This window comes from Lepidothrix coronata, unplaced genomic scaffold, assembly GCF_001604755.1.
Source record: "Lepidothrix coronata isolate B3197 unplaced genomic scaffold, Lepidothrix_coronata-1.0 Scaffold3, whole genome shotgun sequence".
In the NCBI taxonomy this organism is placed as follows: Eukaryota; Metazoa; Chordata; class Aves; order Passeriformes; family Pipridae; genus Lepidothrix; species Lepidothrix coronata.
Window position 1 is genome coordinate 3526696 of NW_016690183.1, and position 15991 is coordinate 3542686.

The 15991-nt window shown below is 38.6% G+C and overlaps 1 protein-coding gene across 1 annotated transcript in view; it reads right to left on the reverse strand.

Moving 5' to 3' along the window:
• TNS3 (tensin 3) overlaps positions 1-15991 on the reverse strand; it is a 185766-nt gene that overhangs the window by 145877 nt on the left and 23898 nt on the right. Inside the window, exon 3 of the mRNA XM_017820129.1 lies at positions 9439-9550. Within this exon, the coding sequence (XP_017675618.1) occupies positions 9439-9550 (112 nt within the window). The remainder of the gene's footprint in view (positions 1-9438; positions 9551-15991) is intronic.

Below are 15991 nucleotides of genomic sequence, written 5' to 3' on the forward strand. Positions count from 1 at the left end.
GAGTGCTGGGTTATACATTTGGGTTTGGTGGGTTAAAACCAATTGTTTGTCTTTATAATTGTATTTATTGTATTATTTTTATTAAATTGTTATTCTGATTTATAATCTCTGTTTTGAGTTGGATTCATTTCCCCTGTTGGTTTACCTTTAAACCAGTACACTCCTGTAAGTTACCAATATTGCTGTCAGGTTAAAGAGAGAAGGACAAACATGGTGAGTCATTGTTTTCAGACTTAAGTTCCAAAATTTTTGTGAAATCAAAGTTCTGCTTTTTACATTCTTGCATGTAAGATGCTCTTTGAAAACCCATAGCAATGTATTTGTAAAGTAAGAAACTACTTCACTAACCACAGCATGATTTATGATTTAACAGGACAAAGAGTTTAACTTTTGCTCTGTGTGGTAAAGGCTATGCACCTTGACAGATTTTAGCATTTAATGGTCATATGGTATGGCAATATATTTCATATATTCCATACAAACATTCTGTCACACTGCACATGCAGTGAGTATTAAAACATGGCTGGTTATAAGGACAACCTTGCACTTAACCACAGCTGTTATCGAGTGATTCTCCATAGTGGGTTTTTCTGTGTTTGTTTTTAAACAACTGTGTACGGCAAGGGTAGAAACAAGCTAATTCAGGAATCCTCTTGGGGCAGAAACTTGCATACAAATAGAGAATCTAAGAGATGTAACCCAGTTTAATACCTTTCTAATCTCTAAGAAAAATCACTTGCCCCGAAAGCATAGACTCGATATTAATTTTTAACTTCCTGGTGACAAAACAAGTTGGGATACCGAGTCACAGGCTTAGATGTTTAAAAGATGCTTTCTTTCCCTCAGCACCTCCAATGCAGCTTCCCAAAACAGACAGATGCTATTACACCTATTTTTTGACAGTAATAGAAGAGTCCTTGAAGATCCACAACAAAATGTAATCTAAACCAAGCATATAAAAAGACTTGTGTAATTAAGACTTAGTTTTTATAGCTCCCAGTTCCAGTCTTCTCTCTTAATACCAGGTAAGATAGGTATCAGACCATTGCAGTAGTGGTAAAGCCTAGCAATTTTAGTATGTAGGCTAGTGCTACCACTACTGATCAGTATCTCAGGCCTGCAGGAAATGTTTTGCACAAAATATCAGGTCTGTCATTGGCTCTGAAGAAAAGATGGGGGTTTTTTTGTTAAAAAATCTTAATTTGGTTTCTGCAAATGCATAGTAAGGCCATCACAACAGGGTCTCCAGGCAGAGCTTGGTACAGAAAGCCATATATGACCAAAATCTCTTAAATGGCTGCTGGCTACCGTAGTCTGGTTGAAATGGTTTTGTGGATGAAATGTTGCAACATATGCAGCTTGCCCGCTATTTTTATTTCAACGAGTGTTTAATAATACTGTGATCAGATTGTTAGAAATAAACTTGCACCAACACACACTTTCCTGCTGACCTGTTCCTACCAGCTTTGCAACAATTCGACTTAAGAAAAAGGTCAAAAGGAAAGCAGTATGAAAACCAGACAAACGGAAATTATTTGCAGCATTAAATATAAATTGGCATGCAATTTTATGTGAAGCAGTTTTGTGTGACTCTTACCCCACCCCTTTGTGCAGGGGATGAGGGAAGAGTACCCTAGCTGGAAATACTGGGCTTTAGATGCAAAAGTAAACACTTCTATTTTTAAGAAGTTATCAGAGTTACATGCCAAGGATTTCACAAGTCTAACAGACACACTCCAGCAACATCTGCTGGTGCACTTCCTATGCCTCAAAACATTTTTCTAGATTTTCTTTTGTTCTTTTTTTAGATTCAGCCAGCCATTGTCTCTTCATCTGAATATTGCTCCTAGTACTTCATGACAGTGACTGCAAATATAGTTTTTGAAGATGAAGGCTAACAGACAGTTATGGGAAATCTGCGCAAAGCTTCAGCATTTTTTTACTTGGAGTGGCTATACAGTAAAGAGTGTTGTGAACGAGCCTTCCCACAGAAAAAATATTCTACTTGTTGTTACTGACAACAGCAGTGGAAAATCTTAAGAGAAAAATATTTTGGCACTAGTGCTGCAATAGCACCTCTCTTTCTTTACTCCCACTTTCTTCTTGTCTTGTAGAAAAATCTTGACCATCAAAGGGTAGGGTTTGGGGTGTTTTTTCTGTCTGGGTTTTTTTCTTCCCATCCCCCCACCCCCCCGTGGAATGTATAGTCTAACTTTTATCATTTTAACTTCATCCTGAAAAGTCCTTGGTTGGGGGCCTTTTTTTGTTTGTTTTGTTTGTGTGTGGTGTTTGGTTTTGAATTTCTTACAGATGCTGTTACAAAGGCAGAATATTACCAAAAATGAAAATGTTTTCACAATTTTAAAAATAAAGTACTCATACAGCAAATTTCTCCCATCTATTTAAGCTGCACCTACCAGTTAGGTAGGAAATTATTAAACCTTAAACCAGTTTAGAACCAAAGGTTATTTTTTTACCTCCTCCCTCCAGCTAAACAGATAACCCCATGTTGCAACATTTCATCCACAAAACTATTTCAACCAGACTACAGCTTACATGCCAGCAACCCATATGAAAACAAAAAAATGGCTAGACTTTCTCCAGGTTTTTCTCATCTTCAGTTGCAGACAGTGCAAGAACTGTAAGATGTCAAGAGTCTGCACATCTGTGATGGATCTTGAAAACAACCTGTATGAATCATGCTCAGAACAAGGATCAAAGAAAAATAGGATATCAGCTTAAAATGGGCAATCTCCAAAATAAGTAAGAAATCTGATATTGCTAGGAAACTTATTTTGTGGATAAGACCTAGTGGGCCTGAAGTTCTGATTCGCAGATGTTCTTAAGCTCCTATGGAAAATATAAGTGACAAAGACCATTACCAGAAGAAAAAATAATATAGGCTATGCAAAGGAGATCATCAGTATGATCCTTAAGTACTTACACAGCTGTAGGCACGTTTTCTAAGGGTATTTTTTAAATCTCATTAATGACAATAGATAGGAATGCTGTTCAAAATCAGTTAACAACTACTTAACTGTTAACAACTCTTACCTATTTACAGGGTTCAGATCCAGAATGTGCCTAAACTGAGTTGTTTGTAGCTTTCTTCATGTACTGGAGCAAACTCTCCAGTGTTACAACAGTTCTCTTCACTCATCTTTTCTTTATTTAAACTTTATCTTCCTATACATTACTCCTGTCTCCCATAGTAGTTGTTCCCCCAGCCCCACCCCTTGTTTTGAAGCCAATTAGAAGGGTGAACTTTAAGCCAAATGCATCAAGATTTACACTGAGATTACTCTCACCCCATGGCATACCAAGTTCATCACATTCAAATTGTACACTCTAATGATGGTAGCATTTCATTTCAAATTTGCATGTTAGAGCAGGTAATTCTAACTTTAATTTACTATTAGGAATTTTAGGTTCTCTTCAAGTGGGCTAAGCTTACAAAATTGCAGGAGTACCAGATCAAACAGCAGTCCCTGGCTTTCCTGTCAAAAATTGCGAGGTGGAAAGCACACAGGATCACATTTACTTTTTTTTTTTATTTATTAGCTGAAATGAACAGAAGCTGCAGCTTTTTAGAGAACTCTGAGATTTAAACCTTAACTTTAAAATAAATTTTATAACCATAGATCAAATTCTGGCATGATTAAGTTGGTCCTCCTGAGGTAAACAAATAGGGAACTCGTGTTTTCAATACAGACAATTTTCTGAAACATCATCTACCAGCTGTGAACATTAAACATTCCACTAGAGGTCTTTGCCTTGTGTATTTTTTATTTTTAAATTAGTAGAAACTTACCTTAGAGATTTCTGTCAAAACTCCTCCCCCCTCCCCCAGTTCCCACTGAGGTTGTCAATTTTACTATCTCTCTTAGCTCCAGAGAGAGCTGTGTTCAGCCAGGATGCTTATGTACCACTTGTGTACTCCTTACTAATTACAGTGGCTTCTTTTGTATCTCTTATGCTCCAGTAAGTCTTTATTCATCCTTCCCTTTCATGTCTTTGCTGCTGTTATGCACATAACTTCCATAATGCACATAGCTTCCATCTTTCACTAAGCTCTGCACTGAAATATAAATGCATACCTTGTACAGCTCTGTTAATTAGAGTACGTTTTACTAATCTAGTGGAACTTGCTGTTTACTGTGCACACCTTTTGTCTAGAGAAGAGGAGCTGACCTCACAGGCCACAGATGGGCTACAGTCCACATTTCTTTTTTCAGTCTCCTCCTTCCCAGAACAGGACACTCTGCACCACTCATGTCTGGGTCAACATCCACCCATTTCTGAAGGAGTACTAAAAAGATTTCTCTCCTGTAACTACAACAATTCATGCAGTCTCCCTTGGATATCCTCCCAGATGACTTTGACAAACAAGGTGACAGTCAACTGAAATTTTATAGCAAGAGCGTGGGTCCCTACCTAACTCAGCCTTGCTTGACCAACTCGTAACCTCTCTTCCTTGGAGTTCACTGCAGCTGTGAGCTATTAATCTGCTCTAGGGACAAAACAAACCATGCTCTTTGGTCCTATAGCCTGCATGTCCTGATTTAAACTTCGAGGTAATCAGCAGTTAGAAAAATAGTATGGTTTTCTGGTTTGTATTCTGCTGTTCCTTGACAAGTCTGAACCACACATACAAGAGATTCATCATTGTAAATCTTTAAACTATTAACTGAAGCAATTATTTTAAAGCTGTCTTAAAACAGTCCCACAGAAGGCAATATGATTTGCTGGATCATTGCTCAAAAAAAACATGTAAGCATACATACAAACAATACGCAGAAAGCAAAGAGTGATATGACGAAAACCCCTTTTAATTTGATGACAATCTTTTCATCCTCTCAAAGATGTCCCACACTGTAAGATTAACATGATTAGATGGGTATGCCTGTGGCCATCATTAATGATCTTATGGTTAATTAACCAATGTCTATTGCCATAATTAACTATAAGATGGTTTCATTCTGTTGAATTTACATGGGGTTCATATGTATAATATGTATTATAAAATCAATAGATTGATAGATCTCATAATACACCCATGTAAGTGCCCAGTAATATAGGATCTTATTTCATCACTCCATGGAAACCGGAGTAACACAAACGCCTCTTCCTCACTACATGCTTTGCCATTTAGAGCCAAGTGTAACGCCACTGGCCCAAGCATGATACAAATTCCTTTGGCATTTCTAGCTTTCTAATTTGTCTGCCTGTAAAAAGAGACATGCTTTGCACATTATTAAGATGCTCATATGTTATCACTGAACTTAGCACTTATTGAAAAACAGAGTATATAAAACCACCTGCAATATAATTATATAAGATTAAATATGCATATATTTACACACATGGTATGCCCAAACAATTTGTCGGCTCCAAGTGAATCTTAATGTAAAAATGTATTCTGACTTGCCAGAAGCAAAAAAATTTGATTAAATACAGAGGTCTTTTTGTATTGGGTAACTCCAGCTAACCCAAAATGAGACTTTAAGTGGATCACTACCCAACCACAAGCACAGTCACAAATGAGTAGGTGAATTTCAGAGGAAAATACCAAACCTCTTAGAGAAAAACAGCTACAATTGTCTCTTCAAATCCTGACCTATGATCTTTAAGCATCTGGAAGCTCTTGATTATACACAGATATTGTAATTTGATGAGAAAATATAGTTTCTACTAGCACTTCATGCTCAATGAAACAGTTCAGGACTTATTTACTGTAAGCCAATTAACAATTGCATGAAATCATATGTTAACACAACTTACAACCCAGAAGTTATTATACAGATGTATAATAACTTATCATAGTAAAGAAGGTGAATTGTATTCTTTGTTACACTCAGCTTGCCCATAATAGCATGGTAAGCGTTCCTCTGCTAACAATATAGCTAACAGCACATGCCAACATAATTTAACACCTCTTGGGCTAACATTTATACGTGATTCAAAGTATGAAAGTTTCATATATATACATACATATACATGATTTCAAAGGAAGAAAGCAAAGCTCTTATGTAGTCAAACCATCAAGGAAAAAAGGCTTTCGGGAAAACACAAAAAAAATTAGAAACTAAAATTCTATAAGAACTCTTACTGGGATCATTCCAACATATATTTCCACAGCCAAGACATTCATAGACCAGTTAGATTAACAAAAAGATACTCAGTTCATTCAAAGAACCATTAACTGCTTTAAGTTCAAAATTTAGTTTATGGAATACTTTGTATTGCATGTAAAGCCTCATTAGCAGCACCTAAACTAGGTCACTTAATAGTCAATTGGAGGTGAGAAGAATTTCATCAAAAGACATCTGTACTGTGCTTCAAGTTTTCATACTTATTTCACTCATCACATCAATGCTCTAAAAGCTACGAAATAATACTATATTATTTAAAACTACTCAAATTTCCCAGATCTGGTCTCTAGTTTTTTTAATTGCCAGAAAAGTACTTTCTAGAGATTCAAAGAACCTAAGAAGATCTCTGTTCTACACTAACAATCATTCAATCACAACACAACCACGAAAAAAAGCAAGGGAAAATAAAGTAAAATAGAAAATTTTGAACATCTATTTTACATATATAAAATATAAAATAAATAAAAAATAAAATCAAAATACTTCTGTAACATTGCAGGCCTTTCACTAACTATATAAATATGCGCCATTAGTATGTATTATCTGCTTGGCCTTGAATTAAACTGAACTGTACTTCAGGGAAGATCAAACCAGAGTTCAAATCCATTCAAGTTTGAGTAGTGCTGAAGAGATATGGGGAGTCATGTGGTCCACGGTTTACTGCAAAATGTGCAGGTATGGTAGAAATCAATCAACAGCTGTTTGTCCTTACTTCATAATGAGAATCTGCATCAAAGACATTGTCCAGCAACAAACATGCTTACCAGGCAGAGAAACAGCCACGAGCTTCCCCTTCTTCAAATCTATCTTTGATTTATGCCACTGTTTTTGCTGAAAAACTGTAACTGAGTACGCTTTACTGAGGTGGACTGAAGTACACAAGGACAAAGGGATATCATCATTCAAGGGTACCCTTCATTCAATCGTTCATTGTTCACAGTAAGCTTTTAGAAACTGCATTTAGACCTTGGTACCAGAAAAGGACACATTTTGCAAGACAGGGCTAAAAAACACATCCCAAAAATGTCTGCCACATACTAATGAAAGCTTGTCTAACCAATACAACACCTAGTTATAGCTTTTTTTTTCCTTACAAGTCAATGATTCATTGCTAGATAAACAGCAAATACTACATACTGACCAATCTGGAGTTCTCCCCTCCCTCAATTCTCTCACATGTAAATTTCCTTTAACTGATAAGACACAGACTGAAAGGAAACTGCAGCCTGTACAAAGAGCTGTTATTTTCTGAGAAAAAACTGTTAAAAAGCAAGATTTTTCTCATTAATAAACAAACTTTATTTCTTCTTAACTAAAGGCTTTTTTTCTCCCCTCCCTGCCCCCCTTTCCTGCAATGCCGATTTGCACACTTTCATTCAGCAACATCAGGGGAAATTTACCAATAGCACCAGTATTTGACTCCAAAACAGCTAGTTTATTTTTCTTCATATTAACAGAGTTTCACGGTACTAGCGTACATTTCAAGTACTGCAGTGCTGGCAAAGAAAGAGGCAACTTTCAGTTCCAGCTTTTCCAGAACTCTTCTTTATGAAGTCCATGTTGTAAGTTAAAATACAAATGGGTTCTTATTAAATTGAAACTACTTGGAATCATCACTTCACTGTGCAACTCCTGTTTGCTCCCATCTCACAGATAAGCATCAAACAATCAACAACCAAAATGTAACAAGAGCAAAGAACAGTGGGTCTGCCTGGTGCTTACATCAACAAAAGGGGCTATGTGATAGTATCAAGGGGCTCCTTCTGAAAATTGCACCCAGAAACCTAGAGAAAATTATCCCAGACTGACTTAGATATAGACACAGATGTACCACAGACATGAATGTGTTTGAATGGAGAGTGTGTGTGAAGGACCAGGGTTGGAGGAAAGTGGTTGAGACACCATTCCCCAAGGCATTTAAAAGACACATAGATGTGGCAGTTAGGGACATGGTTTAGTGGTGTACTTGGAAGTGATGGGTTAGTGGTTGGACTCAATGATCTTAAAGTCTTCTCTACCCTAAATGATTCCATGATTCAAAGCACTGATTCTCTTCTGGTACAGTGCTTTTTACACTGAACCGGATCAAGAAGTTCTTAAGGCAGTTCCTTCACTAAGCAGGCTTCCTTCCATAAATACTATTTCTGCTAAACTGAAAACAAGTAAATCCTAAGAACCAACCTTCAGAAGGACAGACAGAAGAAATATGTTAAAGAAATGCATACATAACTACCACTCCTGTGATGATAACTATAATGCTGAATACATAGCTGTTCATCTGTAAAGTCTGCACCGTACCTCAGGTAATGGTTACATTCCGTCCACATCCAAATCTTTCACCTCCCTCTCAAACCCTCGGAGGGACCCTAAGGTGTCTGAAGAATATGGGAGGGAAAAGGTGGGAGAAGGAGATCCAACCAGAACCGGAAGTTGGTGCAAACATCTCTCAGTGAAATATCCACTACATTTTACATGAAGAGACAATAGCATTTGCATTCTAGGAAGCAAACTATACATACAGCAAGTAAAGAAACTGTTTCATTAACATGGAATAACTGGAGTTGAATATTAACCAGGCAGAACTAGCACAGGGGATCAAAAGCCCTATCCCTGAACAACATGCAGAAAGTACCTGTTGAGCTTTCCCAATATTTAATTTCATCACAGGTATCCCATGGAGAAGTAGGCTCAGTTCTACACAGCAAGGGAGAAGACTGAGGGAAAACAGTAGTAAGGAGCAGGAAGCAATGCTAGGGGCAGAAAGTCTCTAGTCTGTATATCCAGATCTTTATTCTTTTTGCGAGTGATCAGACTGAACGACTAAGGATTAGACAGAGCATAATACAACTGGAAAAATTAAATAAATACACAGCTGATCTTGTGATTTTTTGCAAATTAATGTAGATAAAACATGCCTCAGGGAAAGAGGGTCACACACTTCCTCATTTGGAGACTGAATTCCAGAGGCATCTGTCACCCACCGTGTACACATCACTCACATGCTCCTCACAGAGCCTCCACAGGCACTGCCTTATTCTGGAACCTGTCTGAATAGCACAGTACTAAAAGCACGTGATTATACAAGCCTAATTACCTAGTACAGCAACCTATTGCCTGACAAAAGCAGGGAACATTATCATACAAAAGGAAGGAAATAAACCAAGGTAATACATGCTTAGTCCAGGGGGAACTCCAGAAACATGGATTGCTAGAAATTTTAACATCAATATAGAACTAATTTCCTTTACACAGCAAGAAAGTAAACACCACATCACACATTACTCACCTCTGCAAGAAATTCCTTGGCTGTCAATTACTTGTTTGCAGATTCCACAGATTCTAGATTTTTTAAAAGACTTGTTTTTGAAGGTATGAGACCTTGAAGCTGTTTCCTGAGGCTGGAAGCAAGAAGAATAACATCAGACCATCACTCAGCTTTTGAGTTATACTTTTAAGTGAAATATAAATAATTCTAAAATAAATATAACAGTAGTACATGTATAGTATGTATATAAATATACATTTATAATACATGTATAAATATAGCAGTAGTAATATTTAGTAGTACATCTAATATAATTTGTCATATTATATTTAGTAGTATATTTAGTGCTTGCACTCTATCGCTCATCCTTGCTCTTGTTCAACAACATGAGCTTTTTACTTTCAAGAGTAGGAAACAACAGAATGTGAGGAACCTCTTGCATATCAGGACACAGACAATTCATTTTTATTGTCATTTCAGAACTCACTCTATGACTTACCTTTTAAGAGGAAATATGGAATAGAGTCTACGATATGACCCAACAGTCTTCCAACCTAAGGTCTTATCTACATAAAAACTAGCACTGGTTCAGGTAAAACTAGTTAAAAATATCCTAAGTAATGCTCTATCACAGTAGCAAATTTAACTCATCTGGTGCAGAAGGTAGGTTGGGATGTCTTAATAATGTCTTGGTCAATAAATGGAAAGCATCCATGTAAGCTGACTTTGGCACAGATCACTAGTTTTAAAATCTCTTCTTTCCTGCATAAGAAATATACACTAGTTTAAACTAACATTATTTCCACAGTGTCACAGCAGCTGAAATATCATGTTAAAATACAATGCAATAAAGAAATTTCTAACTGGGGACGGAACTCAAAAAGTCAGTATCATATATGCAATGGCTTCTATAAATTTGGAAACATTTAGGTAACATTTAGACAACAAAACAGAGGAGTCTACCAAAAGCCTATGACAGCCATTATCTCCTCTGGAAGGCATGTAACAACATTCATTTTCACTGACAGATTTTTTTAAAATATCAGTTACCTATTCAAAAACAAAAATACATTTCACCAGACCATGAAAATCTCCAAATGTCTCTTCATATTCTTCATTTTCATTTCACATTTGCACCTTACTTTTTTTACAGTCAGTACTGCAAACAGGCCTGCATTTAACACTAACACCTGTGCTGAGCTTTAGCAGCGCAAGTGTCTAGTAGCAGAAAGCTGTCCCTCCACAGCCAAGCCAGACCACCGCAGCACCCAACTTCCATCCATACGTCTGATAAGAAAGTTTCCCAGTGTGTGGGCAACACACAAGGTAATGTGGCAATGAGGTATCATGGGATTTCTTTGTGGCTTTAAGCAACTCAACATGCAGCTCTAGGCAAAATGTTTACTGTCTCCAAACATAACTACAACACAGTGCCACAATAGGTACAAGAACAGCCATAAAAATGAATGTCACCTTCTAAGTACTACCTCCACATGGGCCTACCCAAAATGCCAAAGAAGCCCTGAGGAACACAAATGGCAGTAATTGACCACACTGAGCAGGCTAGCGGCTCAGAGGCCATCCCCAGTGGGGATGCACAGTCAGCCTAATCTTAAGAATAGCTTCAGGAAGTACCACTGGTCTTACCCACAGCGTAAAACCAAGATAATTCACATACTTCCATAAACAATATGGTAGAAATTACAGGGGCTGAAGGAATAAGCCTTAGTCTGGACTCTCAGGATCTTTCCACTAGTGAAGTGTATTAATCAGCAGAAATTAGTAAGAGAAATAATCTAATAGTCCACATCCTTGAAAGGCTCAAGCAGGGGATAAAACACTTGAGAAATAAAACTGAATTGTAATTACAGTGCTTCATTAGACACTTCAATCACTCACTGCAGAAACCAAAATCACAAATTTCCCTGTATCTCCAACTGCTGGCATTTGCAATATGTTACTTCAGATTAAACTGAAAGATGTTGTAAGACATATGATTTATATTTTAAAAAAAAGAACAGCCGAACTCCAGAATTATATATCCACATACTTGATGGCAAACAGATCAACTTTATTAGTTTTGAAAAATCTCTGTCATGATTGAGGGGTTTGCCTTTGAAAATACAGAAGTTTTTGAAGAGACAGAGGTCTAGGAAGGAAGAAAAAGTATCATTACATCCAGGTAACTTCACTAATCCAACACAAGGAGGTTCTGTGCCATACACGGTTCAGGCATTGTGCCCAAAGAGCTAAGAGTCCCTCATGTCCACAGCCTCTTCTAGGTAAAAAAAAAAAAAAAATCAGCAATGCCATCATCTCCACTAGTTGCTGCAGTTTCAATGCTTTGTAGATTTACGAAAAACAGAATTTTCATTTTATTTTATCCTCTCTTCTTCCCTACAGAGTCTAACTTCTTGGACATGTCTGCAACTCCTTGAAAATGAGTTTTGCAGAGCTTGCACTTTTGAAGAAATTAATGGATAAACTTCACTAAACGTTTATTCTGTAGTTAGGCCTGCTTCTCCTTATTTCCTACCTCTCAAACACTTCTTTGTGAACTCTGATGCTTAAACTGTTCCAAAGAAAGACAACTGTCATGAGAACTCACTGTTTAGAATACTGGAGTTTTGTGTAAGTAGGTCTTAATATCAGTTGATCAACTCATCAATCTGTCCATTTAATTTGTAATGTAAACATCAAATGTAATTTTCCTCCATGGCATTTAGGAAATATTCTGCAATTGAGCCTCTGCATCTGCATTAAAATACATGCATTTTTTGTTCCCTTTTGTTCATTTTAGGTACATTCCACTATGTGGAACGTATGGGGGCAGGGGGAGAAAATAAAAGCAACCACAGCAGGCAGCAAGCAATGCTACTTTCATGAGGCTCAAGACTGGAATCTAAAGTGCATATAACTGTTAGGAGCAAAAACTGGAAGAAAACAGTGCAGAATCACAGGCTACAGACTCAGGTTTTGCCCAAGAAAAAGGCTATAATTATTTCTGGTCTCAACTGATAGTGTTATGAAAATTACGCTGGAAATATTTTGCCATGCTATGCTCTCTGTGGTACACAGAAATCTAATGAAGCTGAAGTTTCTCCCGGACTTGCATCAATATAACACTGCAGACTGCCTGAAGACTTACAAGGGCATCCCTGGCTATGATGAATTTCAAATACTACTTATCGTTGATCATTTTCATTAGGTAGCAACAGGCAAACAGATGCAAAATTCACAGCAACTCTGTCAAAGACTTCTGAGACACATAATACTTGGAGAAGGGAAAAGCAGTTTACACAAAAAGCATTCTCCAGATTTAAATTAAGTCAATACAGATTAAAGCAGACAAGATGCACAACTTTGGTTTTGGCAATACTGATACAGCAATTCCTCCGTGACAGAGATTTAACACCGGTTCATTACACCTATGGAACAGGCATTCACAATGTTGTTCCCAAATACCAGATCATATCATAGCAATTAATTATCTAATGAATAACAGACCCAAGCAATATTTGTTTATTTTAACTCCGCTCTTCTGACTTGCAAACTGCGATAACAGTTCATTCTTTAAAGAGGTAGTCAGAGGGCTTAGATCTTTTACCAAATAATCAAGGAAATACTTTAAAATCGAACCTTTCCAACTGATCTTCAAGAAAAGTATGTAACTATATTCACACACATATATGCTCCATTAAAAACAAACCAAACCAAGAAAAAGGCACTTAGATGATTATTTATTACTTCTACAGAACTGGTTTCCTACAAAGTCATCCAGCCAGTGACTAAGTAATCTTTTTGAGAAAATACAAAACTGCACAAAAATTATTAGACTTTAAAAAGTAAATCATTAATTCCAGGTGTTACTCTAAGTTAAGGGGAAAAAAAAGCCAAAACCTGTTTATACATTATTCCTCCATCTCCAAAACTTGTTTGTACATTATTTCTCCATCTCCAAAACTTCTAACAATCCATATCATATTCCAGCTAAAATGGAATTATTTATGTATTATAAACATACATACAAAGCCCTATGTCAAGACTCTACTCCTGCTGAATTTTACACAGCCTCTTACTACAGCAGCAGAATCACATAAAGCAAAAATATCTTTTGTTCATTTCCCATCTGTGGTCATACAAGTATGATCCCTTTTCCCTATCTTCTCTCTAACTTACCAACCAATACTGCAATTTCCTAGGATTCTCTTTGTATATTCCTCTACTCTCCAAGGCAGCTTTAAATCCACTGGATGATATAATGCTTATGACTATTATTTTAAATACATGAAGGGAGGGGCCAGCAGTGTAATTAGCAGAATAGGTATTTCACCACCTCTTATAGGCTAGGGAAATGCCTACAGGTGATGTACAAAAGAAAAATCAAATAAGGGCAGGCTCCCAGCGGCCGCCACACCAGAAGAGAGGAGTAGAGGGGAGGATCTTCGGAGTGCACAGAGGTTTGCCAGTCCAATTTGGGGGAGGCTGGGGGGAGGGGGGAAAGGAGCGGAGGGAAGGGGGAGAAGGGAGAGGAGGAAGGGGGGGGATCTAGCAGGCTGCCCCAGACGAGGGGAGAAGAGAAGAGGATCTTTGGAGCGCACAGAGGTTTGCCAGTCCAGTTTGGGGATGGGGGAGGGGGTCTGACGGGCCGTGGGGTCTCAGTGGGGAGGAAGCCTCTGTATCCCTATGAGGTTGTGAGCTATGCTGGCAACGGTACATGCCATCGGCAGGGTCTCCCATGCCAGACAGGTCAAAACCAAAGGGTCACATATAAAATATGCACATGGGCAGGATGGGCTCACTAGCCCTCTGGCAACCATCCTAGGAGAAGGATAACTCTAATTCCCAAACCCAGGCAGATGGTGCTTGCTTAGCCCTGTAAGGCCATCCATCTAAAAGAAGGTCACTCTAATTAAACCTACGCCCTGAGGACCTCGCTGCCACCGTCCAAGCTCGCTTGGCCCCGGCAGATGAACCTCAGGATTAAAGGGTGAGTTCAGTTCCGCGCATACTGCATCTCACCTAAAAAATCCATTGCACAGGCTTGAAGGCTTTACACATTCACAAAGCCCTGTAGCAACGGGCGAGAGTCAAAACGGCAGGTGAAAAGTGCACTGGAAGCCACAGACCCAACCCTGCATACAGGCAGGTCAGGATTTTGGTCATTTGAGACTGACCGGAGATGACAGTCTCTTGGGGCAGCACCCTGAATGACCAAGCGGCCTTCTCAAGGACAGCACTGCTTGCTCCACTCAGAGAGGGGTCTAGAAAAGGTGGCCTAAACAAAACTCATCTCCACCTTCACCCGGTTGGTTAACCACAGGCCAAAAGGCATCTTCTTCCAATGCGGTCGCACAAAGATCAAAAGACAAAGGCATGCACCTGCCTCCAAAGGTGTACCTAAATTAACTCCAGCATGTTAGAACATCAGAACCATGCTTGATTCTGCGGATAGCGGACATCCTGAGCATCGTTCTGCCCTAATTGCCCATGAACTGGCTCGTCTTAACATCGACATTGCTGCTCTCAGTGAAGTTCACCTTCACAAGGAAGGCAGCCTCAGAGAACATGGCGCCAGTTACACACTCTTTTGGTCCGGTGAACCTAGAACCAAAAGGCATCTCTCGGGAGTAGGCTTCATGATCAAAAACTCCATTGTTCCTAAACTCGAAAATCTGCCAACAGGTCACTCTGACTGCATTATCTCCCTACGCCTTCCACTACACAACAAGCAACACGTTGTCCTCTTTATTATATATACCCCAACTCTCCAAGTTGACCCTGCAGAAAAAGATATATTTTACGCTGACCTGCACCACCTTACCCAAAAGATGCCTACAGGTGATAAGATCGTTATCCTTGGTGATTTCAACGCCAGAGTAGGTAAGAACTTTGAAGCCTGGAAAGGAGTATTAGGCAAGCATGGTGTTGGAAACGGCAACGATAATGGTCGACTTCTGCTAGAATTCTGTGCGGAGCAACAACTCACCATCACTAATACTAGCTTCCAACAGAAAAATAGTCTGAAGACAACCTGGATGCATCCCAGATCTAAGCATTGGCATCTCATTGATTATGTCTTGATACGATGGAGGGATGTCCGCGATGTCCATCACACCCGCGTGATGCCCAGTGCAGAATGCCAAACAGATCATCGACTTGTGCGCTGCAAACTTAACTTCAATCTTAAGTTCAAACCAAAAAGGGGCAGTATCCCAAGGAGGAGACTCCAAGTTAACAATCTCCAATCAGCCACAGTGAGAGACAGATTCCAGGCAAACCTTCAAACTAGGCTCGAAAACCATTCCATAGATTCTACAGATTCCTCTCCTAAAACAATTTGGCACCATATTAAAAACAGTATCCAGCAGCCCTCTGAAGAAACCTTAGGGTTCTCCTTCAAGAAGAACAAGGACTGGTTTGATGAAAACAATCAAGAGATCCAGGATTTGTTGAGGAAGAAGAGAACTGCTCACAAAGCACATCTTGCTCAGCCTTCCTGTCACGTAAGAAAAACAGCCTTTCGTCTTGCATGCAGCAAGCTCCAACAGAAACTCCATGACATCCAGAACAA